At 36.5% G+C, this 25,838-nt stretch overlaps 1 protein-coding gene across 2 annotated transcripts in view; it reads left to right on the top strand.

The window, feature by feature from the left end:
• Positions 1-24,970, top strand: part of hars (histidyl-tRNA synthetase) — a 28,204-nt gene extending 3,234 nt beyond the window's left edge. Inside the window, exons 2-14 of one of the 2 annotated variants that reach the window (XM_039774968.1) lie at positions 1,251-1,585; positions 5,740-5,829; positions 5,921-6,040; positions 6,250-6,345; positions 8,557-8,682; positions 10,008-10,115; positions 10,255-10,353; positions 14,571-14,664; positions 18,829-18,956; positions 19,502-19,774; positions 21,646-21,762; positions 21,847-21,993; positions 24,807-24,970. In XM_039774968.1, coding sequence (XP_039630902.1) covers positions 1,460-1,585; positions 5,740-5,829; positions 5,921-6,040; positions 6,250-6,345; positions 8,557-8,682; positions 10,008-10,115; positions 10,255-10,353; positions 14,571-14,664; positions 18,829-18,956; positions 19,502-19,774; positions 21,646-21,762; positions 21,847-21,993; positions 24,807-24,863 — 1,581 coding nt within the window. In that variant the 5' untranslated portion in view covers positions 1,251-1,459 and the 3' untranslated portion in view covers positions 24,864-24,970. The remainder of the gene's footprint in view (positions 1-1,250; positions 1,586-5,739; positions 5,830-5,920; positions 6,041-6,249; positions 6,346-8,556; positions 8,683-10,007; positions 10,116-10,254; positions 10,354-14,570; positions 14,665-18,828; positions 18,957-19,501; positions 19,775-21,645; positions 21,763-21,846; positions 21,994-24,806) is intronic. The other variant, XM_039774969.1, reaches the window with a different exon arrangement.
• The last annotated feature ends 868 nt before the right edge of the window (positions 24,971-25,838 follow it).

The raw sequence follows: 25,838 nt of genomic DNA on the forward strand, positions 1-25,838 counted from the left end.
AGAACATAAAATAGAACACAAGTAATCCTCTTCACAGAGCTATGCGGCCATTCCTGTCTTTGCCACCTCCGAAATTAAAACCTGGACAATAATTCCAGAATAGGCAGTTTTTTTACACTGACCCTGAACAGGATATTTGGGTTAGGATATGGATAAATGGATATTTCTTTTGAATGGTTAGTTATGATGTATAGTACAAGGTAAAAAGCTTGCCTTATAGGGACAATATCAGTTTTTAATATTATGCTTTTAAACCTGTTTATTTAAATGTAGCTAGTTTTAAATTAATAAGATATTTATATTAAATTAATAAAATATATAAATCATCTTGCTGTTTAATTAAATAAAAATATGATGTTTTCTGAAATGTTTTTGTATTATAGCATGCCTATGGTCAAAAATAATGGAAGCACACAATCACTTACGTTTTTTGTCAGATGCTAGATTCTGCCTGTGTATACGTATTATTTTAGACCTGTTTAGTTTTTTTTTTTTTTTTTTATCAGATATTTATAAACCTTTTTCTTATGGCACTTGCAGATCGGGCTTCTTCAATTTGATTCAGACTTTTGTTTTTCTAATGGTTGCGTAAAGCAGTGATTATCTTCAGATCAGAAGTAACACAACAAACACAGTAAATTCAGTCCAGTGTCCTGCATGCTGACTTTCTGAGGACAGTAAGAGTTCCTTCTGTCAAGCCGTTTCAAATATTAGGAAAGGTAAAGACAAAATTGAAATGAACAGTAAGGATCGCAATCTCATCATGTGTCATTTTTTCGAATTTAATTTCAAGAGAGTGTAAACCTTTGTGGGTATGTCTTTATTTACCCAGTAGAACTACCAACAGGGAAATGTCAGCTTGTTTAAGAGCAAGTGTGGCTACAAGCTGTAATTGACCTCTTGGAGAACTGGATAGGACAGGCTGGCGCCATAGGAGTTCTCTAGAACTGAAATAAGGAACTAAAAAGGACAGATATCATTGGGCGTCTCCAAATCAAAGGTGCACTATAGTGCAATAAATCACAGCCTGTCTGATCAGAAAATGTGTAGAGTTGTTTCAGACACAATATCACTGTTTGTTTTTTTTATTGCAATGTTACAGTGTAGTGACCATGTATTAGTCTAGCTCTCTTGAGTGATCTGTGTCATTTAGTATTTCTGTTTGTCTTCAGCCTCTCGCATAGCTAATTTTGATTATTGCTCCCCTCCATTTTTCACTCCTATGTTGAACCAACGGCTGCTTGTGCTAGCATTGCTGACCAGTTTTCTCCCGTTCTCCATGCATCACATTCCTGGGCATCACTTCTGGCTTGACTGCTTCTGCTGTGGACACTGTAAATCTCAACACTTCTGTGGGGACTGTCCTTGCTGAGGACTTCAACACACTCACTTGTGGATAACAAATGAACATATTTTATCACTTTGATCGTACAACTTTCTTCTGGAAATATTTTTGAAAATGAACTTCATTTTTTGGAAAAAATTGAATAACCTTGGATTTTCTACTGGGAAATTGATAACTGGCTTATGGACCACGCCTTTTAAAAATCCACTGCTTGTAATGTTCTGCCATAACAATGCCCAGGTATAGTCATTTTTATATGAAAAAATTTGTATTCTTTAGTTAGTAACTGCTAACCCTGTTGCATATCTGTTGCCTTGAAAATGTAATCAACTTCTAATACTTCAATTCTGTAGGCTTAGATTTTGAGTTTGAGATGCACTATATGGACAAAAGTATTGGGACGCCTGACCATTACACCAACAGGGACTTTAATATGGAGTTGGCTCCCCGTTTGCAGTTAATAACCGCTTCCATTCTTCTTGGACTTCTTTCCACTAGTTTCTGGAGCTTTTCTGTGAAATATGTGCCCATTCATTCTGTAGAGCATTTATGAGGTCAGGCACTGATGTTTGAGGAGAAGGCCTGGCTTGTAATCTCCATTCCAGTTCATGCCAAAGGTTTTCGATAAGGTCAGGACTCTTTGCGGGCCAGTCAAGTTCTTCCACACCGAACTCATCCAACCATGTCTTTATGGACCTTTCTTTGTACACTGGGGCACAGTCAAGCTGGAATAGAAAAGGGCCTTCCACAAACTTGGAAACATAGCGTTGTCCAAGATGTCTTGGTATGCTGAAGCATTAAGATTCCCCTTCACTGGACTTACCCCAAACCCTGAAAAACCCCGCACCATTATGCCTCCTTGACCAAACTTTACAGTTGGCACAGTGCAACCAGGCAGGTAAAGTTCTCCAGCATCTGCCAAACCCAGACTTGCCCATCTGACTGCCAAACAGAGAAGCGTGATTTGTCACTCCATAGTACATGTTTCCACTGCTCCACAGTCCAGTGGCAGTGTGCTTTACACCACCCCATCCGACGCATGGCATTGGACTTGGTGATGTGAGGCTGGCATGCTCAGCCATGGTAACCCATTCCACACAGTTTTTGTGCTTGTATTAATGCCAGTGGAAGTGTGGAACTCTTCAGCTATGGAATCAGCAGAGCGTTGGTGACTTTTATGCACCATGTACCTTAGCGGTCGTTAATCCCACTCTGTGACTTTACTTAGTCTTCCGCTTCATGGCTAAGTTGCTGTTGTACCTAAAAGCTTCTACTTTCCAATAATACCACTTACAGTTGACCATGGAATATCCAGCAAGAATGACATTTCATGAACTGTCTTATTGCAAAGGTGGCAACCTATCGCAGTACCACTCTTGTAGTCACTGAACTCTTCAGAACAGAGAGTGCATGGTTAGGTGCTTGATTTTATATACCTCTGGCAACGGATCTGATTAAAACACTTGAATTGAATAATTAAGAGGTGTTTCCTGATACTTTTGTCCATATCGTGTATATGGGCTATAAACTACGCCCTAAAAGTTAGACGCGCTATGTCAAATCAAATAGAAATTTTTGAAAACCTTTAACTACTGTATATGCACAAAATTGAAAAAGTAAAAATAAAATGTTATTAATCCCCTTTTTAATTACAAACCTAAATTTGTTAATATGCAATTTTTCAATTAGTTGTCATTGTGAGTGGGATTAGTAGGCAACTTGCTTTAAATTAACTTGGTGTAATGAGCCCTGTCTCTCCATTTTAAAATGAGAAGAAATTGCAAAACCATTTTTAAGGCAGTTAAATATCTCCCAATACTCAAAACAGTCCATTTTTAAAGGTAAAAATACTGTGTGAATTTTCTATACACTTCTGGTCAAAAAGTTTAGAATACCTCAGTTTTTCCAGTTGTTTTTAAAATTTAATCAGTTGAAATGTAATGAATGACCTAAAATGGTGAAAAGATAAGCGGTAAACTGCCAGATGTTTAAATTTAAAGTTTAGGTTACTAAAAACTGAAAAAAGGAAATAACAGAAAATGGGCCTTCTTCAGGGAACAGCTAATAGGTTACAACCTACAGATGCTCTGCAGCAATTAAAGTAAATGAAGAATTGCAAGTTGAAGCAAACAACTTGTGTTGTTACTTTAAAACCCTCTGTCTGTCTTAAAGCCATGCTGGAAAAGACTGTGTTACAGCACCCTCTGAAGTACTACTTGAACAATATTTCAGTGTTAATGGCAAGAAACGGCAATTAACAAATGAAATGAGACAGAGCATAATTACCCTTCAATGTACAGGCCTTTCACTTGGAGGAATTGGGGAAAAAAAAGAAAATAAATCAGTGTCGGTGAGTATAGTGGTGTCCTACATAATCCAAAGGCAATTGGAAAGTGGAAGAAACTGGTAGGAAGAGATGTGGCAGAGTCAAAGTCACAACCCAATCAGAAGACAAGTTTCACCAGCACGTCACAGCACAACAGCTTCAAGCACAGCTTAACGGCAGTTGTCAAAAGCAAGTCATGGTTTCTGCCATGAAGAGGAGACTTTGTCCAGTCTACACTAGTCCATAGCTGGTATTTCAAGGCCCTATTTTGTCCTTTAAGGAGTGGCTTTCTTGCTGCCACTTGCCCTGTCAAACCTGCAGCACAAAGTCTCTGTGACTTCATCACCAAATCATTCAGTTGGCAGTAGTGGCACTGTAACTTCTTGGCAGAGTTGGTCTGTTATCTTCTTGCTCATATAGATTACCTCCTGTAGTTGAAATTGATTTACATCTCTGTATTGATCGGAAGTGAAAGATTTTAAGTGTTACCTTCAATGAATGACCATCTCTTCCAGTTAAAGTTCCTGGCTTCTCTCCTTAAACATATGATCTGGAAAAAACAGCTGTGCAAAACTGAATGTATCATCCTTAACCATGCCATTAGCAAACGGGTGTCTTACGATTAGTCTGTATTTCTTTTACTAAATCCATATCATTACTAAATGCATGATGCATTAATGATCTCTTAAAATTTATTATGATTTTGCTTATTTGCCTGCCCTTTACAATATTTCATCTAGGTGTGTTAAAATAAAAAACAGTTAAATATACTTTGTCATGTGTAAAGTATAAAGGTTTAGTTACTGTTATACTATATAATTAAACATTTTAAATCCGGGAAAATTAAATTCAAAGTATGGTAGAGCCATAATTGAGCTTTAAAACTTTTTAAGAAAAATGTTTAGGCACTGAAGTTGCACTCTGAATATCACGCTAATATTTCTGATGCTAATGTTTTTACTGTTATAGTCACTAAATAACTGTGATAATTTTTATTTCCTGCAGCTTATTTAACATTCAGCATCTCTGTAAGGCATTTTATAGCACAAAATATACAATATAAAGAAGGAATTTGGAAATTTATTCCACCAAAGCTTAAATGATGTGGAGTAGGAGTTTGTTCCAACCATTCTACAATAGGTTTCCCTCTTGAAGTTGATAAAGAGGGAATATAGTTTTTGTTTTTTCTATAAATTTTGTAAGTGTCAGTAAGGTGTACAATACTATATGTTAATCAGAACAGATCAGATATCCTCACATCATCCATCCACATAGAGAAACAAAAAAAAATGTTCATTTATTGTCTGTTAAAGATATTAAATGAAACGAGATCACAAAAATAACATCATTAAATATATCTCCATGGAAATAGAGACACCTGTCCACTTAATTAACTTTTTTAAATAAGTAATTCTTTCCCCCATTGCATAATGGAAGGTAAGCTACAATTGTTCCAGCAGTTTAGTTTTAAAAAGATGGGAGCCTTAAGTACTGACCACATTATATAGTGCCTCCTGGTGTAGTAATTTTAGAAATATTTGCAGTTAAAAAAATATTTTTAACAGTGCAGTTTTTCAATATATTTGAAACATTACTGGTTCAGTAGTCGAACTGCATTATATTAAAATGAATTGCTCATTTGTGTTATTGTAGCACTTTGTTAAATCAGTTTAAAAAGAAGTGAAGAACAGAAATAATACAGTTTGTTTTGAAAACTGAAATTCAACACATTTTCAGACTAATTATTTTCAATGATTGGGTAAAGGTGATAATTATATTTACTAATTTGACTTGTGTCAAAACTTCATTTTTGTATGTAAGGTGTTTATAAATAAAAACAGTTTTTCATAAAAGCATGATCGGAAGTCTCTTTTTTTTAAGTCGCGCAGTATTAAAATATCATTGCAAAGCAAGTATAGCGCTTGTTGAAAGTTTTTGAATGTCATTTAATGCTTCATAATGCTTTCTTTAGTACAGTTACCTTATTGCTTGGTTGCATAAGGTCTTCTGTGTCAATATTTCTGTCTTGTTTGATGGAGTCTAACATTAACATTTTGCTGCTGTACAGATTGCAAGTGAAGTGGCAAAGCTATTAGAACTGAAGGCACAGTTGGGGACAGACGATGGCAAACATTCATTTGTTCTCAAAACCCCAAAGGTATGTGAAATGGTATATTGCTGTCTAAGTAATGTTACAAAGCCTTCCAGACTGTGTTTTCAGAAGATTATTTTTCTGTTCAATTCTGCAGGGGACCAGAGACTATAATCCAAAACAAATGGCAATCAGAGAAAAGGTATTCAATATCATCATCGGTTGTTTTAAACGTCATGGGGCTGAAACAATAGACACACCAGTTTTCGAATTAAAGGTAAGACAAAGATGTCCCAATGTTGCTTTTTCAGGTGTGTGTGTGTTTTTTTTTTTTTTTGTTTAAAAATATAAAAGTACACTTGCCTGCATGCCTGAACATCTTACAATTTTCAGTTACATTGGGTGGGATGTAATAAAGAGTCTGAATTTTACAATGTTTTTTAATTAGAACATGTGTAGCATTCAACATATGCCTTTTTTAATTAGGAAACGCTTACGGGAAAATACGGAGAAGACTCAAAACTCATATATGATTTGAAGGACCAGGGTGGTGAGCTTCTTTCCCTGCGATATGATTTAACTGTATCCTTTAATTAAAAATGGAGACCATTAGTTTATCTATGCCTAAGCTGTGTTATGCTTTTTTGTTCTTTATCTTCATATTAAAGCATATCTATAAAAATAATACATAAATATTTAATTTTGATATTTGTCATCAATTGTGATATTTTATACACAAATCCCGTTAATGTTATTTCCATTACATGTCAAACTTCTCTTCAAGGTCAGCTAGAAAATGTGCTACTCGTTCCAGAGAAGAATTACTGTTCCTTATATTTTCCATGTACTATATAATTTTTTTTGTTACATGTTTCTTATTTATGATTATATTCAGATGAAATATATAACAAATGGAATTCTATAAAAATAAATGTTAATACATGATAATTTCAGCCAGTAATTTATTTTCATGCATGTTACAGTGAACACACCATTTGTTTTGAAAGCATGAGTGATCAGACAAAACACATTTAATTTTATTTTAAACTATTAGGCATCACAGAATATCACAATCATTAAACAAACCATAGCAATTAAGAAAATGATTACATGGTTCTGTTCAAATGTTTGCATACCCTTAGTTCCTAATATTGTGTATTTTGCCCTCGTTGGCATCAATAATGGCTTACATTCTTTTATGATAGTTGTGAATGAGGTCCTTTATTCTCTCAGGTGTGAAAGCTGCCCATTCTTCTTGGCAAAAGGCCATTAAGTCCTATTAATTCTTTGGTTGTCTTGGATGAACTGTGTCTTTGAGATCCCCCCAAAGTGGCTCAATGATTTTGAAGTCAGAAGACTGTGTTGGCCACTCAAACCTTCACTTATTCCTGCTGCAGCCACTGAAGGGTTGTCTTGGCCTTATATTTCAGTTAATTGTCATGTTGGAAAATCCAAGTGCATCTCATATGCAGTTTCTGGGCTGATTACTGCAATTTTTCCTACAGTATATTCTGATAACATTTTGTGCTCATCTTGCCATTAATTTTGACTAAAGACATTTTAAATAGACTAACAGGTCAGGCGATCAGTACCACTTTTACTCTGATACCTGGAATTAATATGATACCACTGATCTGAGTGCAAGTTTGTTTTTTTCCCATTACAGTTGCCCTAGTTGTTTTTTTAATACTCTTAGTTTTTATTTTTTTTTCTTGTCACTGTTTCTCACTGCAGAAGATGTCAATTTCTTTGATATTTCCAAATTTTGTTGAACATTGCCAAATGCTTGATGCATTGTGCACAAAAATGTAAGCATTGCACAAAACAAATCTAAACATGCAATGTGAGTGTCAAAAAATTCTGCACAAAAGACCCCATGATGAAGCAGGAGGAAACCTGTTGGTGATTTGTGACATCACCATGACCAAGAAGTGTTCTGAGTTCTGCTTGAATTCATTTTGCAGAACAGGAAGGAACTAAAACGCTTTACTTTAATGGAAAGAAATGGTGAGCCAGGAGTAATACAGTTTTCAAAGTTCATAAGTTTAACTCGTAAGTCCAAGACTGCTATTCAGCTCAAGAATTAATTTGATCTGTAACCTTGATTTGTGGCATGTTTATCAAAAAATACTGAAGTTCAGCTACAAATGTTTTTTCTGCCCGACACTGTAAGCAGACAATCAAATGCTGTGCTGGAATATCTTCTGTGCATGGGAATTTGTTTTAACAAATATGAGCCCATCTTCCTTTGAATGGGGAGGCTGAAGTAAAGTTAATCTGATTCTGGAAAAGCACTTGTGGTGAAAAACTCAAATCATCACTTGAATGAAAGCAGTTTTTTGGCTAAAAATTCAGTTTTAATTTGTCACATGAACAGTGAAACCTATAAAGTAGATGATGGTGCACAGACTGCAAGCTATGGACAGCTACAGCACAGCATGAAACAAGTAATTGTGCTCAGGAAATAGTGATGGAAAATTTCTTATCCTCTGTTTTTCACACTAGTACCACTTGGGCCTGCTTGTATTTAATGGCCCCAAGCTTGAACCCTGGTCAGCCAATTTCTTAGTATATTACTATTTTTATATAAGTTTTTTACAATGACAATAATTACAAGATGCTTTAGAAGGCAAATTGCTATAGTGCCAAGAAATGCAATATACAGAAGAATGCTACAAAGATTATTCACACTTAGGATGACACAGAGTCATAGTGTACCTGCTAAAATATTACAATGGAGCGGTCTCTATTCTTTTAATTTCTATCCTATAATTTCCTTAACGTCTCTGTCAGGTTCCTTTTGCTCGTTATCTAGCAATGAATAAAATTACCAACATTAAGAGATACCACATTGCAAAAGTGTACAGAAGAGATAACCCTGCCATGACCAGAGGGCGGTACAGGGAGTTTTATCAGTGTGTAAGTGTTCTTTTTTTCTTTTTTAATAAGTAATCACAAATCCTTGCCAGAGTCAAATCTCTCACATTAAGGATGCAGATCCAAGCCTAGACTAGCTAGCAATTGATGATTTTTGCTCATAATATGCCTTATATTTCATTTATTGTATTCTTTGTAACAAACAATTGCCTAACATGAGATGGTATGAGATAGCATTTACAGTATTTACATCCTTACAAAACAGCATTTCATCATCAACTTTTCTAATTTACAAGATAATAGGCATTTTCGTAATTGATTTATTGTAATTTACAAAATCCTCACTGTTAACGATCCTGTAGTTTTGCTATATTCTTGGAAAATGTACATATAGAGATGGGAGGCCAGTTCAAGGTTTCTTTCAAAATTCCTTAATTTTTAAGAGCCAATAATCTGCTGTTGCTTAGTAGCCTAGTAGATCTATCTATATGACAGGAGGAGCAGAAAAGATCACTAAAATGTTTCTTAGTCCATAGTCTTTCTCTGGAGGTAAAGAATTTAAAAATGGGCAAGATTAGATCAGTTGCCTATTGCATCCTTGCAATAAATGTCTACATATTCTGTGAAATGCAAGTTTGTATGGTTGGCCTGTATTTAAATCTATTATCAGCCCCAAAAATAAAAATAGTACCATGTTTCATATACTAGCAGTAATAGCTGTGGAGGCCATGAAGTTACTCCATTTTATGGTCTATCCACATAATATCTAAGTAATAGTAGTATATTAATGACACAGCAGATAAATATTTTGTAAATATGTGTAAACAAGTGGAGCTGCTGGTTTCTCTTAATTTGCATTCAGGAAGCTTGGTATGAATGGCTCACCCCATTCACAATCTTAACACCTTTACTCCCACTCTAGTCCTGGCAGTTTCTCAGAAGAAATAGTCCTGCTTTTTTTTTTTTTTGGTGGGCATTTTAATTTGCACTTACCTCTCATGTTTGAGGCACAGTTAACTGTGTAGAAAGTATTAAGCAAGTAAAGGTTGGGGTCACCTGATTTACCATCATCAAAACCATACTTCATCAACTGTGCCCTCTCCTTATAATCATTACAAATTAAAGTAAGGCAATTTTGCAAAATGTATTAAAGGTTAAGCTAATGTTAACCAATGACTGTTCAATATTTAACTAAATTAATAAAATATATTCTGGAAGATCCTCCTGTTCACAACACAGGTAATGCACTATCACAGTCAAGAAATGTTACTGTTTCCTGTACTTAACCTAATGATATAGTAGATACTGCATTACATGCTGCAGTGTGGCCAACTCCTCTTCAATGATGCTTTTTTTTTCGTTTCCAGGATTTTGATATAGCAGGACAATATGATCCAATGATTCCTGATGCTGAATGTCTGAAAATAGTCCATGAAATATTGAGTGATTTGCAGATAGGAGATTTTTGCATTAAGGTAGGAGTTAATAAAATTTCCACTTAAATATTAAATTTAGGATTTTATATTGTATTTTTAAAATATTTATATGGATAAAGTTTTCTGTGGAAATATTTTTTATGAAAATAAAATTGAAACAATTTTTGCATTCTCATAGGTTAATGATCGACGAATTTTAGATGGCATGTTTTCCATCTGTGGTGTTCCTGATGAGAAATTTAGAACAATCTGTTCAAGTGTGGATAAACTGGATAAGGTAAATAAATCAGGTTCTTATGTTTGTAGCTTGATTCAAGTAGTTGCTTTAGCCCAATCCAGAAATTTAAATGCTTGGTTCCCTAAGGGTGGTAATGGCTACAAGTTTTTGTAATTTTTAAAATTATCTTTGTTAAACTAGTGTAGTTTTCTCCAGTACACATCCTACTTAGAATCTCAATAACTTACAACAGGGATCCAGGTATTTAGATCAGACGCAGTTCGGGGCTCCTCCATGGAGCTACAAATAGAAGATTGTAGGTTTAGGAGGGAGGGGTGGAAGGAACTATGTGGATTTTGTATAAAAAAAAAAAAAACTTGCACATACAAACTTTATTCACTGACACTATCTGTTTGGTAGCTGAAAAACAAATACTATTAAACAAAAAAAAAATAAAAATTATACAACAGGCCAGAGATAACCAATTTCTTCCACAAACCTTTCGCCAAGCATTAATCACTGTCTTTCCAAAACAAAATAAGGACTTATTACAATGTGCATCATACGGACCAATTTCACTTCTGAATAACGACGTTAAAATACTCTCTAAAATCATAGCTAGAAGGATGGAGAAAGTGCTCCCCTCTGTAATATCACAAGACCAAACTGGATTTATTAGGGGCCGACACTTATCTTCAAATCTTCGACGCCTGTTTAATGTAATATACTCATCAACTAAATCAAACACCCCAGAAATATTATTATCATTGGATGCAGAAAAAGCATTCGACATGATTGAATGGAAATACCTTTTTACTATATTGGAGAAGTTTGGGTTTGGCCCGAACATTTGTGCATGGATTAAATTACTGTATACTAACCCAGAAGCTTCAGTTTGCATCAATAACATTTGCTCAGACTACTTTAAACTAGAACGTGGCACAAGACAAGGATGCCCTTTGTCACCGCTGCTGTTTGCGATTGCCATTGAACCACTGGCAATACATTGTCGAAATATTGATCAGATAAAGGGGATTAGCAGAGAAGGACTGGGACAGAAAATCTCATTATATGCAGATGATATGGTACTGTATATTTCGGAATTTCAAAAGCTCTCTGGTCTCAGAATTAATCTGAATAAAAGTGTACTCTTTCCAGTGAATTCTCAAGCATATAATATTAGATTAGACACCCTACCTTTTATCATTGCAGAACAGTTTAAATACCTAGGGGTAAACATCACAAGTAAACATAAAGCTCTATATCAACAAAATTTATCGTTTGCATGGAAAAAATTAAACAAGACTTGCATAGATGGTCAACCTTTCATCTCACACTAGCTGGAAGAATTAACACTGTTAAGATGAATATTCTTCCTAAGCTCCTTTTTTATTTCAAAACATCCCAATATACATTAATAAATCATTCTTTAAGCAATTAGATTCAACAATAACCTTATTTATTTGGAATTCAAAACATCCACGCATCAAAAGAGCGACCCTACAAAGACAAAAGGCAGAAGGCGGCATGGCTCTACCTAACTTCCAGTTTTATTACTGGGCAAATATACAGGCGATAAGAACCTGGACACAAATAGAAGAACATACACAGGCATGGACCGCAATAGAAGTAAAATCCTGCAGTACTTCTTTGTATTCCCTGCTCTGCGCTCCAATAAACACACGTTATCGGCAATACACTAATAACCCAATTGTGCTCCACTCACTTAGAATCTGGAACCAATGTAGAAAGCATTTTAAGACGGAGAAGCTTCTATCTGTGGCACCCTGCAAGAGAACCACCTCTTTCAACCTTCACAAACATATGCAGTTTTAAATATCTGGAAAAAATTTGGAATTAACTTGCTTAGAGATCTTTATATAGACAACGTCTTTGCATCCTATGAACAATTACATTCCAAATTTAACATTCCAGCTACACATTTCTTTCACTATCTTCAAATCAGGAACTTTGTTAAACAGAACCTTCCAGATTTTCCTCATCTTGCACCCTCATCCACGCTGGAAAAAATATTGCTCAATTTTAAGGAGTTAGACTCCATCTCTACAATATATAAAATCATTTTAAAATCCCTTCCTTTCAAAGATCCAAGAGGACACTGGGAAAAAGACCTCTCGATTAATATATCAGAAAAGGAGTGGAAAGTAGCAATGCAGAGAATTCACTCGAGCTCCATATGCGCAAAGCATACAATTATACAACTTAAAATTATATATCGAGCACATCTGTCTCGACTAAAACTCTCCAAAATGTTTCCAGGGCATAATCCAACCTGCGAACGTTGCAACCAAGCCCCAGCCTAACTGGGTCACATGTTCTGGGCCTGCACCAAATTAACATTATTCTGGACAAATATTTTTAATTACCTCTCAGACAGCCTTGGACTCACAATCCCTCCTAACCCATTAACAGCTGTGGAGAAGGACAAACAAATTTTGATTGCATTCACTACACTGTTGGCATGCAGACTTATTCTGATAAACTGGAAGAACCCAAACTCTCCTCTTTTAAGTCAGTGGGAAACTGATGTGTTATATTATTTGAAATTGGAAAAAATCAAATACTCAGTTAGAGGATCCGTACAGACTTTTTTCAAAACATGGCAGGATCTAATCAGTAATATTTTAAAATAAGTTTATAAAGCACATAGAATTTATTAATTTAGTTGTTTTACAAGCCTTAAATTTTACACCGTTTGGCTTGCTCTCTCTCTCAGGGGTGGGGATCGATCTGTTCTTAACATAATTCTTTTTTTTGTAAAAACTTCATTGCTATGTATGGATTGTAATAAAATTAAAAAAAACAGCCCTAAAGAGTTTTTGTAAATGAAATGTTATAAAGGAATATCTTGAAAAATTTTGGTATTTACAATATCATACAGTAATGTTATACTGTAGTAATGTATGGATTCTGATTTTTCTAATCTATATATGCAATACTAAAGATTGTCACATGATTTCTTGCAAACCACTTCGGCTATAGCCTTCATCTTGTTCTTAATCAAAAATGTATGATGTAATACACACTTGGGAAGCAAAAAGTGTGGCTAGCGGTAACCTCCTCAAAGTTATCAAGGTTTGCATCTTTCCTATGGAAAACTGCATAGAGCATCTGATTGAGAAGGTGACATGGCAGAAGGAAAAAGAAGAGTAGTGACATCTGCGGAATGTGAAGCAAATTGCAGAAGTTGATTGATAGGAAGAAGAAGAATGAAAGCTCTGGCATCTGCTACGTGTCAAGCACCTGCTACATGGCAACCTTCTAGTACTTGTGAACTACTGGCTGGAACCCTTGATCTTGGGAGGAAGAGAGGTCTGCACTCCTCTAGTATTGTTTTAAACATTGGGAACTCATGTATAAAATTTACTCATGGAAACCTGTGTGAGCCTTTTCTAATACAAAAATGTGGATTTATAAAACACAGACTTGGTGTGGAAATTAATTTAAAGTTAAGGAAGGCACTCCCAACCTAGGAAAGTCCTCTGCAGACTTTTTTTTAGTGACTCCAGTCACTGAGGCAGTGAAGTGAACAAACAGTCATGTTTAATTGTGAATTTCAGAGACATGTAAGTCGAATTCTGATCCATCCATCAATCAATGCATTTTCTAAATGGATTAGTAGGTTATGTATAATGGTCTCTGTAATGTAGGCTCCAATTCAGCACAAAACTCCAAAAGGGCAGCTCTAGAACATTTAAATTGATTTAGAAGTCAGTCATTATAATGAAAAAGGACACAAATGCCATTAACAATATTTAAATGATTGAAAACGTGTTTTTAATTTTGTTTGTCTGTGTATTATGCATAGTGTAACATCTGCACGTGACATAGTTGGAATTTTTTCTGTTATTTATTTGCTTCATGAAAGAGACACATCACTTTTTATTTTTGAAATATTTTGCAACATAAGGGGTATGTATGGTGTGTGGTGGATATTTGCCTATACCAACACATCGTGGTTTGGCCTCCCCTGCCATTCCTTAAACTCTGCCAAATATCAGTGATAAGCCCAGTAAACCCACCACAGGAACATCGCTAAATGTATATGGTGATTAGGTCTTGTTTTTATAAAGGAACTTGGTGTAGGATCTGGTATATGTATGGTTTTATAAATGCAATCTATTTTTTTCTTCTTTTCTAATGTGGGGTTATCTGCAAGGTTTTATACATGAGGCATCTACAGTAGATTGTCATCAATCACTTTTCCTGAACATGCCTCTAATGACTTCTCTTTGTCAACTGGTGTGTCTTTCTAGGCATCCTGGGAAGAGGTAAAGAACGAAATGGTGGGTGAGAAAGGACTGGCTCCAGAGGCTGCTGACAAGATTGGAGAGTATGTAAGCATGCAAGGTACATCAGACTTAAAGCACTGTACACTGGTGAGATTTAAAAAGAATGTATGAAGATCAGTGTTAAATCACTAAATAAACACTTGCATGCTACTGTGTAGCCTTACAATACACCAGTGGTTGTTGCCTGACTTCCTTTATTTATTTAAATTTATCAGAGACACGTTGCTCTAGGTTAGGGGTAGTCAGTTATTTAAAAAGGTTTGGATAGAGAAAATGTCCTCATGTACAGGTCCGCAGCATCATCCTGTTTAAGTTGCATTATAATTTACATTATAATTAATTTATATATATTGAAATAGCATTGTCATTTAATCAACATCTGCAATGTGTGACATCAATGACTCAAATCAAACGAAGAAAGCTATAAGTCAATGCCATTTCAATAATATTTATTTTCAGTGCAACTCTGGAGGGGTACATACAATAATAAATAAGAAAAAATAAATAACAAAAGTAAAAAGCAAGGTAAATTTGACATTCAACTGAGAATTATAAATAATAAGTACTTTCATAATAATAAGTTTTAACATTTCAACAAAAAAAAAACTTGGCCTCATATAAAAATAAAATATGAGTTTTTAATATGTGCCCAACTGAACAGGCTTAACGAGTATCACAGTAAATCTGAACATCTTTAAATAACTGAACGTATCTTCCCCCCTTTCTTTCCCTCATATCCCACTATCTACTTTGTTTTGTTCAGTGAGAGAAATGAGCTCTTGCTTGGTCTGCCAGGATTTTACATCTAGGCTGGTATGGTGTCAATGCCATCCTCATGCATGTGTGAAGATTGTCATCACTGAAATGTTTTTTTGTGTCGTCCCAAAATCCACGCAACTCTGTGGGAACAATCATTAGCGAGTTGTTGGCCAGTAAATGAATGTGTTAAAATCTTCGTTGACCAATCGTAGTTGGCTTAAAGATCGATTATGTTCTGTAGCCTAACTGGCGAATTTAGTGGGTACCTTTTCTCAAGTGTAATTTTATGCTTAGTTTCATAGTAGCGTATTACATTTCCACTTTTAACCACTGCCACCATCTCAGAGCAGATGAGACACAAGGTTTCAAGCTACCTACGGGAAATATGAACATAAACACCTCAGGCCATTCCAAATTAAAAGCCCGGTTTTCGATGTCAACCTTCCACCGTTTAGCAAAAGCCATGGCACATTGACTCACTCTCTCCCTGTCACTGCCGCAGCCACAAGAGTGCCAGCTGTTTTCATGCAGAATACAGGTTTTCTGTACCTCTATTCCGTGAAGGCCCACCTTACTCTGCCTGAGATTGGCTGACATTCTTGGCTTCACCTTGACCAATCTCAGTCTTCATGCATAAACCCAACCAACTCAAACTCATGAAGGCAACAAGTACTGGCTAATCCCTTTTACAGAGTAGCAATGTAGAAACAATGTGAGAAAAGAGTCACTGGTAAAAATGTAATCTCTGCCAAAACTAAATAAAACTCAATAATATGTCTGTTCCAGTTCTGGGTCCGTCTGTTAGTGACCTGTGCTTTTGGCAATTGAAGTCTTGACTCAGTTTTCTCAGTCTGAACAGTTTTTTTGAATTGACAAAACATTTCAGGCATTCACCTGTGGAACAGTTGTCTTTGTGAATGCCAGTGAGCTGACATTTTGTCAAGGAAGTCAGTCACTCTATAGATGAGATAATACAAAGATTGAACTTTCTGTAGGTGCAGACCTTTGTTAAAATGACTAGCAAAGTGTCAGGTACTAAGGCCTTTAAATAAAAATGCCTTTTTAAATAAATGTAATAATTTACAGAAGATAATCTTAGTGTCTCAGGAAGTTAACACAATTTATGAAGCTCACTCTCACAAGAGAAGACTTTTTGTGTTAGTCCTGTTTACTATTTATCACTAATGGCGTGTTGGTGATGGAGAGTATTGAGGTTATCCAGTAGAGTCTTAATCCCAGCCTACCACCTCAATGGTATCTGTAGCTGGAGGTGTCATCCAGCTTCTTAATGACCCTGGATGGTGTGCTCATCTTACCTTGCACTTATATTTGACTCTGACTTACCTGTATCTAATTCTCTGGACTGGAGTGTCCTCCTATGCCAGTTAGTGGTTTACACCAGGCATGTAAAACTCGCTACCATTGGTGGGCCGCTTCGACTGTCATACATGCGTCAGCGGGCCGCACTGTAACAAATACTATTATACAAAGTTAGTGTAGCTTTCTTTCCAATACTGAAAACTTTAAAAAATGTAACATATAAAGTTTAAAAGAAAGCAATTTATTTCCATACAATCTCCGTACAACAGCATATAATTAGAGTCAGCCTCTTAGCTAGGTCCTTTTATAGGAGTCTTACAGTCTGAGATCTATTTCTTTTGCCCCGACACTTGGGATCTCTTGTTAGTAACCAGTTCTTCAATATCAGGCTTGAAATCTTGTGCAGTTGCAACTTTTATGAGGGATGAAAGGTGCTCGACAGTAAGTCTTGAGCGATGTGGGGTTTTGGTAGCTTTCATTAATGAAAACAATTGCTCACAAAGGTTTAGTGCTTCCGAACATAGACAGTACTCTCGACTACAACTTACGAATCTGCACATACGAGGGTGGCAGGTAAGCTTACAAGGCTGGCATACCAACTTTGTTGTATTTTGCCTTCAGAATAGAATCTGACTGCAGTTCAATCAATTCCATTTGGATATTCTCAGGTGCATTCTCAACATCATAAGAGTATGGTGACGTAAACAGCGCAAAGTCCTGTTCATGTGAACTGAAATCATGAAAACGTTCACAGAATTCATTACTCAGTAATTCAAGTTGGAATACAAATCCTCCAAAAATCTAATTTTACTTTACTAAGTTTACTTCAAAGTTTATATTGTAAAATAAGCCAATATGCAAAAAGCCCCCGACCTACACAAATTTTACAAACGTTTAATAAACAACTCGCCAACTTCTCGCATCCACTTCAGATCTTCAGCTCTAGTCTGCACTAACTGTTCGTCACAATACTAGCACAAAATTACATAAAACTAGAGAAAAGCCAAGCAAAATGACACCTTTTATTGGCTAACTAAAAAGATTACAATATGCAAGCTTTCAAGGCAACTCATCTTACCTGAAGAAGGGGCCTGAGTTGCCTCGAAAGCTTGCATATTGTAATCTTTTTAGTTAGCCAATAAAAGGTGTCATTTTGCTTGGCTTTTCTCTGCATTCATAATGGCTAACACGCTACAACAACCTAGTACTACATAAAACTAGAGCAAATTTACCAAACTCAAAATCACAAAATTTGTTAATAAACAACTCGCCAACTTCTTGCGTCCATTTCAGATCTTCAGCTGTAGTCTGCACTAACTGTTCATTACAATACTAACACAAAATTACATAAAACTAGAGCAATAAAACGTGAAAATATGCAAGCTATTACTGCCCGTGATGGTCAGCTCTGCCCAGCGGCCAGTCCAGCCAGTAGTGCAGCCAGTCAGGCTGCTGCAGCTTAGCACTTAAGTTGCGACGTCGTGGTTCATTAACTTTGGTCAAGGCTTGGGTTGGGGTTAATGTATGGTGTCATGCCTAGGGTATTAAGGAGCTGATGCTGCAACTATACTAGAAGATGACGTTTCTGTTACTGTAATGCCATGGGAAAACGAGCTTTTGTCAGAAGGCGGAAGTAAGAAAAGTCAATAAGTAATGCTGAAGATGCAGAATTATTCAATAACAAACAATAGTAATCATTTTGTACAAGTTTAGTGCTAACTAGGATTTGTCATGTGGGCTGCACCGATTTCTGTTGCGGGTCACATGTTTGACATGCCTGGCTTACACTATCTCTGTAAAGGGTATCTGGCCATGCTTCTCCAGTTGTCTGTACCTATCTCCTTCACAAGTTTAGTAACCCTGTACTTGAAGTTCTGGATGAGATGTCATCTTTTTTTCCTCCTGGAATCAAACTTGTGTGACTCCAGTTAGCAGACATAACTTGTCATAATGTCTTCTAGTCTTAAGCATTTTAAAAATAATGCATTTGTTTACAGCTATAGTATGAAACCATTGCTTCAATCTAATACTTGTTTAGATAACATCATTTGTTTGTCTCAGTAGTATGAAAGATGCTCAGGATGCACACATATAGCTATGACGTTTTTAGTAATTTAGTATTTTTTAAATTTATTTGTTGCAGGTGGTGCTGACCTGGCTGAAAAACTGCTTAAAGACCCCTTACTGTCCCAGAACAAACAGGCTTACAGCGGATTGACAGATATGAAGGAGCTCTTTAAATACCTGGAACTTTTCAATGTAACCGATAAGGTGAGCTGATAGTCTCAGGTGGTTCCTCAGTAGAAGTTTTTGGCAGATGATAAATGGAGCTTTGTCAAGTCTTTATCAGTTTGACTTTATATAAACTATCTTCTAAATATTTCAGTTTTAACTTAATTGCAGTGCTTCATTAATTTATGATTTCATAAGAACCTTTGGCAATTCAGCTTAAATTTTTTTCTAAACTGTGTTATGTTTTCTTGATTTGTATATCATAGAAGTGACTCTTTTTGTCAGTCAGTCAGTCATTTTCCAACCTGCTATATCCTAACAGAGGGTCACAGGGGTCTGCTGGAGCCTATCCCAGCCAACACAGGATGCAAGGCAGGAACAAAGCCCCAGGCAGGGCGCCAGCCCACCGCAGGACACACACCCACACCAAGCACACACTAGGGACAATTTAGGATCGCCAATGAACCTAACCTGCATGTCTTTGGACTGTGGGAGGAAACCTACGCAGACACGGGGAGAACATGCAAACTCCTGACTCTTTTTGATTTTTGTAATTTCTATTTTTTTTTTTTTTCCTTTTCAAGGTCATTTTTGATCTGAGTCTTGCTCGAGGTCTGGACTACTACACAGGTGTCATATATGAAGCAGTCTTGACGCAGAACCAGATGGAAGCTCAACCCCAGAAACAACAAAATGACCATTCCACTGATGAACCAGTCAGCGTAGGAAGTGTAGCTGGTGGAGGCCGATATGATGGTCTAGTTGGAATGTTTGATCCAAAGGGCAGAAAAGTGCCTTGTGTTGGAGTTAGCATCGGCATTGAAAGAATATTTTCAATTATGGAACAAAAGGCAGAGGTGAGGTACTTGTTACCTTTCTTTGGGATGTGTTCTGTAATGAAGGATGCATGTTTTTAAATGTCTGTAATGGGGGGGGGGGGGGGGGGATACTTTGCCTTCCCAGTCTATGATCACCGTAATTTTAGATTTAGATTCCTTTTCTGTTTCATTTGAAACTTGATCCTTTCCAAGACCAACACTTATATCAAATTTGTGTACTTGCATACATCCTCCATTTCATCAGCTGACATCCATATTTGTTCCTGTAGCACAATCTTGATGATTTTCTAAAGCATTATAGTGTTGCTAGCATGAATTAGAAATAAGTGGGAGTTTAGGAAAAAGGTTTTAGAAAATATGGGAGCTGTTTATAAGTGTGTTTTTTATTTTCATACTGGCAATAGTTGAGTAGAGTAAGAGTTAAATGTTTCATTCAAGTATTGTCAGTAATACTTCAACTTATGATCTTTCAAAACTTGAAAGACTTATCTACAATAGTACCTAATGCAAAGTAATTTAGTATCGTTTTTTTGTTTCAGTACATTTATGTTCCAGCTCCGTACTTTTGGGCTTAAAAAGTTACACATTATCTCATTGCATTGGCACCTGTCAAGATGTAGTATACATTAGGCAGCAAGTGAACAGTCACTTCTTGAAGGTGATGTGTTACATGAAGGAACATCAGGCAAGTATAAGGATCTGAGCGACTATCAAAGGGCCAGAGCATCTCAAAGACAACATGTTGTGTGGGGTGTTCCTGGTATGTAGTAGTTAATACCTACCAAAGATGGCCCATGGAAGGACAACCGGTCAACCAATGACCAGGTCATGGGTGCTAAAGGCTCGTTGATGTGCATGGGGATCAAAGCAAAGTCCGTTTGATTTGATCCAACCTATGAACAACTATAGTACAGACTGCTGGATAACTTAATGCTGGTCACGAGAGAAAGGTGTCAGAACACACGGTGCACTGCAGCTTGCTGGGTAGCTGTATACCGGTTTGCATGTCCCCTCTGAAACTACATACCTCGGGTACTTGTGTGTCAGAACTGGACCATCGAGCAATGGAAGAATGTGGCCTGGTCTGACGAGTCACATTTTCTTTTAAATCATGTGGACGGCTGGGTGTGTGTGCTGTTTAGCTGGGGAAGAGATGGCAGCAGGATGCTCTATGGGAAGAAGGCAATCCAGTGGAAGTAGTGTGAAGCTCTAGGCACTGTTCTGCTGGGAAACCTCGAATCTTAGAATTCATGTTACTTTAACACATACCACTTGCTTAATGATTGTTGCAGACCGCGTAACCCCTTCTAGGCAACAGTATTCCCTATTGCTAGTGGATTCTTTAAGCAGGTTAGTGCCATACTGCAAAAATTTCTCAGGAATCATTAGTGGAACATGGCCAAGAATTAGATCTCAACCTGATTTAGCATCTTTAGGATGAGCTGAAAAAAACAAGTCTGATCCCATGAACGTCCCACCGTGCTACTTACAAGACTTGAAAGATCTGTTGCTAATGTCTTGGTCTCAGGACACCTTCAGAAGTCGTGTGGCGTTCCCTCCTTGATGTGCAATTAGTACCAACCAAAGGTCCAATAGTCCCTTCCTAAATGGGTTAGAGCTGTGTTGGCAGCATGAGGGAGGGCCCATAAAATATTAGGCAGGTGGTTTGAATATTGTGGCTTATTGGTGTATTTATCTGTGCAGGCAAAATCTTCAATATAAACTTGCAAGCAAGTTTGACTGATGGGTATACATTTTACAAACAGCAATTAGTTGGCATTAGTTATTATCAGAATATGTCCATGCTGATAACTAAATCCATCCTCCAGTGTAACAGTGATGTGCATCTTTTTAAAACTATATTTAATTCACTCTGATTTTCATGGCAGGCCTCAGAGGAGAAGATTCGAACAACTGAAACACAAGTGCTGGTTGCCTCAGCACAGAAGAATCTATTGGAGGAAAGGCTGAAACTAATTTCAGAGCTTTGGGCTGCAGGCATAAAAGTACTTATTGCTATTCTAGGAATGCTTCTGTTGAAGTTCTTCTGGCATGTGTGTGTGTTCATTTTTTTTTTTTTTGGTGAAAAGGCAGAAGTGATGTACAAGAAAAATCCCAAGTTGCTGAGTCAGTTGCAGCACTGTGAAGAAACTGGAATCCAACTTGTTGCAATCGTTGGGGAGCAGGAATTAAAGGATGGAGTTGTAAAGCTTCGAAATGTTGCTACTAGAGGAGAGGTAAGCATGTGTTAAGTTCTCTGTGTTTCTTGGTCAATGACAGCTGTTACTTTATTTACTGCAAAAAAGTGTGTGTGTGTATGTATGTATGTATGTGTATATATATGTATATATGTGTGTGTATATATATATATATATATATATATATATATATATAATATATATGTATGTATGTGTATATATATATATATATATATATATATATATATATATATATATATATATATATATATATATATATATGTATATATATATATATATATATATATATATATATATACACAGTGGTGTGAAAACTATTTGCCCCTTCCTGATTTCTTATTCTTTTGCATGTTTGTCACACAAAATGTTTGTGATCATTAAACACATTTAACCATTAGTCAAATATAACACAAGTAAACACAAAATGCAGTTTTTAAATGATGGTTTTATCATTTAGGGAGAAAAAATCCAAACCTACATGGCCCTGTGTGAAAAGTAATTGCCCCTTGTTAAAAATGACCTAACTGTGGTGTATCACACCTGAGTTCAATTTCTGTAGCCACCCCAGGCCTGATTCCTGCCATACCTGTTTCAATCAAGAAATCACTTAAATAGGAGCTGCCTGACACAGAGAAGTAGACCAAAAGCACCTCAAAAGCTAGACATCATGCCAAGATCCAAAGAAATTGGGAACAAATGAGAACAGAAGTAATTGAGATCTATCAGTCTGGCAAAGGTTATAAAGCCATTTCTAAAGCTTTGGGACTCCAGCGAACCACAGTGAGAGCCATTATCCACAAATGGCAAAACATGGAACAGTGGTGAACCTTCCCAGGAGTGGCCGGCCGACCAAAATTACCCCAAGGCGCAGAGGCGACTCATTCGAGAGGTCACAAAGACCCCAGGACAACGTCTAAAGAACTGCAGGCCTCACTTGCCTCAATTAAGGTCAGTGTTCACGACTCCACCATAAGAAAGAGACTGGGCAAAACGGCCTGCATGGCAGATTTCCAAGACGCAAACCACTGTTAAGCAAAAGAACATTAGGGCTCGTCTCAGTTTTGCTAAGAAACATCTCAATGATTGCCAAGACTTTTGGGAAAATACCTTGTGGACTGATGAGACAAAAGTTGAACTTTTTGGAAGGCAAATGTCCGTTACATCTGGCGTAAAAGGAACACAGCATTTCAGAAAAAGAACATCATACCAACAGTAAAATATGGTGGTGGTAGTGTGATGGTCTGGGGTTGTTTTGCTGCTTCAGGACCTGGAAGGCTTGCTGTGATAGATGGAACCATGAATTCTACTGTCTACCAAAAAATCCTGAAGGAGAATGTCTGGCCATCTGTTCGTCAACTCAAGCTGAAGCGATCTTGGGTGCTGCAATAGGACAATGACCCAAAATACACCAGCAAATCCACCTCTGAATGGCTGAAGAAAAACAAAATGAAGACTTTGGAGTGGCCTAGCCAAAGTCCTGACCGGAATCCAATTGAGATGCTATGGCATGACCTTAAAAAGGTGGTTCATGCTAGAAAACCCTCAAATAAAGCTGAATTACAACAATTCTGCAAAACTGAGTGGGCCAAAATTCCTCCAGAGCGTTGTAAAAGACTCATTGCAAGTTATCGCAAACGCTTGATTGCAGTTATTGCTGCTAAGGGTGGCCCAACCAGTTATTAGGTTCAGGGGGCAATTACTTTTTCCCACAGGGCCATGTAGGTTTGGATTTTTTCTCCTAAATAATAAAACCATCATTTAAAAACTGCATTTTCTGTTTACTTGTGTTATATTTGACTAATGGTTAAATGTGTTTGATGATCAGAAACATCTTGTGTGACAAACATGCAAAAGAATAAGAAATCAGGAAGGGGGCAAATAGTTTTTCACACCACTGTATATATATATATATATGTATATATATGTGTATGTATATGTGTATGTATATGTGTATATGTATATGTGTATATGTATATATATGTGTATGTATGTGTATATATATGTGTATATATATATATGTGTGTGTGTGTATATATATATATATATATATGTATGTGTGTGTGTGTGTGTATATATATATATATATATATATATATATATATATATATATACACACACACATACGTATGTGTGTTCAAGGCTTTGGAAATCTTTTTGTAGCCTAAGCCTGCTTTAAATTTCTCAATAACTTTATCCCTGACCTGTCTGGTGTGTTCTTTGGACTTCATGGTGTTGTTGCTCCCAATATTCTCTTAAACAACCCCTGAGGCCGTCACAGAGCAGCTGTATTTGTACTGACATTAGATTACACACAGGTGCACTCTATTTAGTCATTAGCACTCATCAGGCAATGTCTAAGGGCAACTGACTGCACTCAGACCAAAGTGGGCTGAATAATTACGCACACCCCACTTTGCAGTTATTTATTTGTAAAAAATGTTTGGAATCATGTATGATTTTCGTTCCACTTCTCAAGTGTACACCACTTTGTATTGGTCTTTCACGTGGAATTCCAATAAAATTGATTCATGTTTGTGGCTGTAATGTGACAAAATGTGGAAAAGTTCAAGGGGGCTGAATACTTTTGCAAGCCACTGTATATATGTGTGTGTATATGATATATATTATATAATATATAATGTGTGTGTATATGTATAATATTTAATATGGTTCAAGCAAGTCTAATACAAAAACCCAACTTAAGACTTGTTACCCTGCCATGTGGCTCAAACTCACATTATATATACAGTATTTCAATTTTACTTAATTTCTCCCAATCTGTTAAAATGTTCTAATGGTGTATATTCTTTTTTTCCCCCATCTTTCTGCAGGAAAATGTGCCTCGTGCTAATGTTGTTGAAGAAATAAAGAGAGCACTACAGTCCTAGGCTATCACTTTAACTGTCAATTGTCTTGGATCCTTTTACTTCACATATGCATATAAGAAATTCAGTTATTTATACATAAAATAAATAATTTCACCTTTGTCACTGCATTCCAAATCTGTTGAAAACTGCTTTATGAACTAAAATTAAATGTAAAAAAAATACAAAAGGAGAATCGTGCCTTTTGATTACTAAATCTCATTTACTATACTGTATCACACCCATTAGTAATGGTAAATGATTATTATCATTACAGTGCTGAGCCACAGTAGTTTGGTTAGTAAAGTGACCCTCCTGTGTCACCTGAAGCTCAGGAAACTTTTTTTTTTTATTACAACTAGTATGACAACTAGTTGTAACTGTATACTGGTACTTCTCATTTTCTCCATAATTCTGAGTCATATCAACTGCCTTGCCCATTTTTTCCCCTGGCCCCTGGAACAATTCATTATTTAAAAGGCACTTCATCATATAATTCCACTTTGAAAAGGAACATCACTACAGTAAGAAATGGACATTTCTAATTAGAGATTAGATTATTGAATTTGGTTGAAGTCTGATTCTCCCCCCCCCCCATAATGTACTGTAAATTTACTCAAATGGAAAAAAAAATGCAGCCCACAGTCAGAATGTGCCCATGTGTAATGTTTGCTTCCATCAGTTTAATGCAGTACCAGTTCAAACGCAGTCTTCCTGGCTAATGTCACCACGAATGGCTTCCTATAACTAGGACAGCTGAGTTATGACCTAGTCATTGCTTGTGCAGCAGGCAAGAGTTTAGTTTCCTTTATACTTGAGCGTCTTCCCCCACTGCACTTTCTTACAACTGATTTAGATTTATGTCACACAAGCTTCTGTAGAGCTTCAGAATGAAATGTTTTCAGCTGTATGTCAAGCCACGTTACTCCCTTTAACGGCAGCTGCTGGGAAAACATTCTCAAAAGGGTGCAAGTCGAACAGAAATCTGGAGCAAGTGAT

Source organism: Polypterus senegalus, chromosome 13, assembly GCF_016835505.1.
Source record: "Polypterus senegalus isolate Bchr_013 chromosome 13, ASM1683550v1, whole genome shotgun sequence".
NCBI classification, from domain to species: Eukaryota; Metazoa; Chordata; class Cladistia; order Polypteriformes; family Polypteridae; genus Polypterus; species Polypterus senegalus.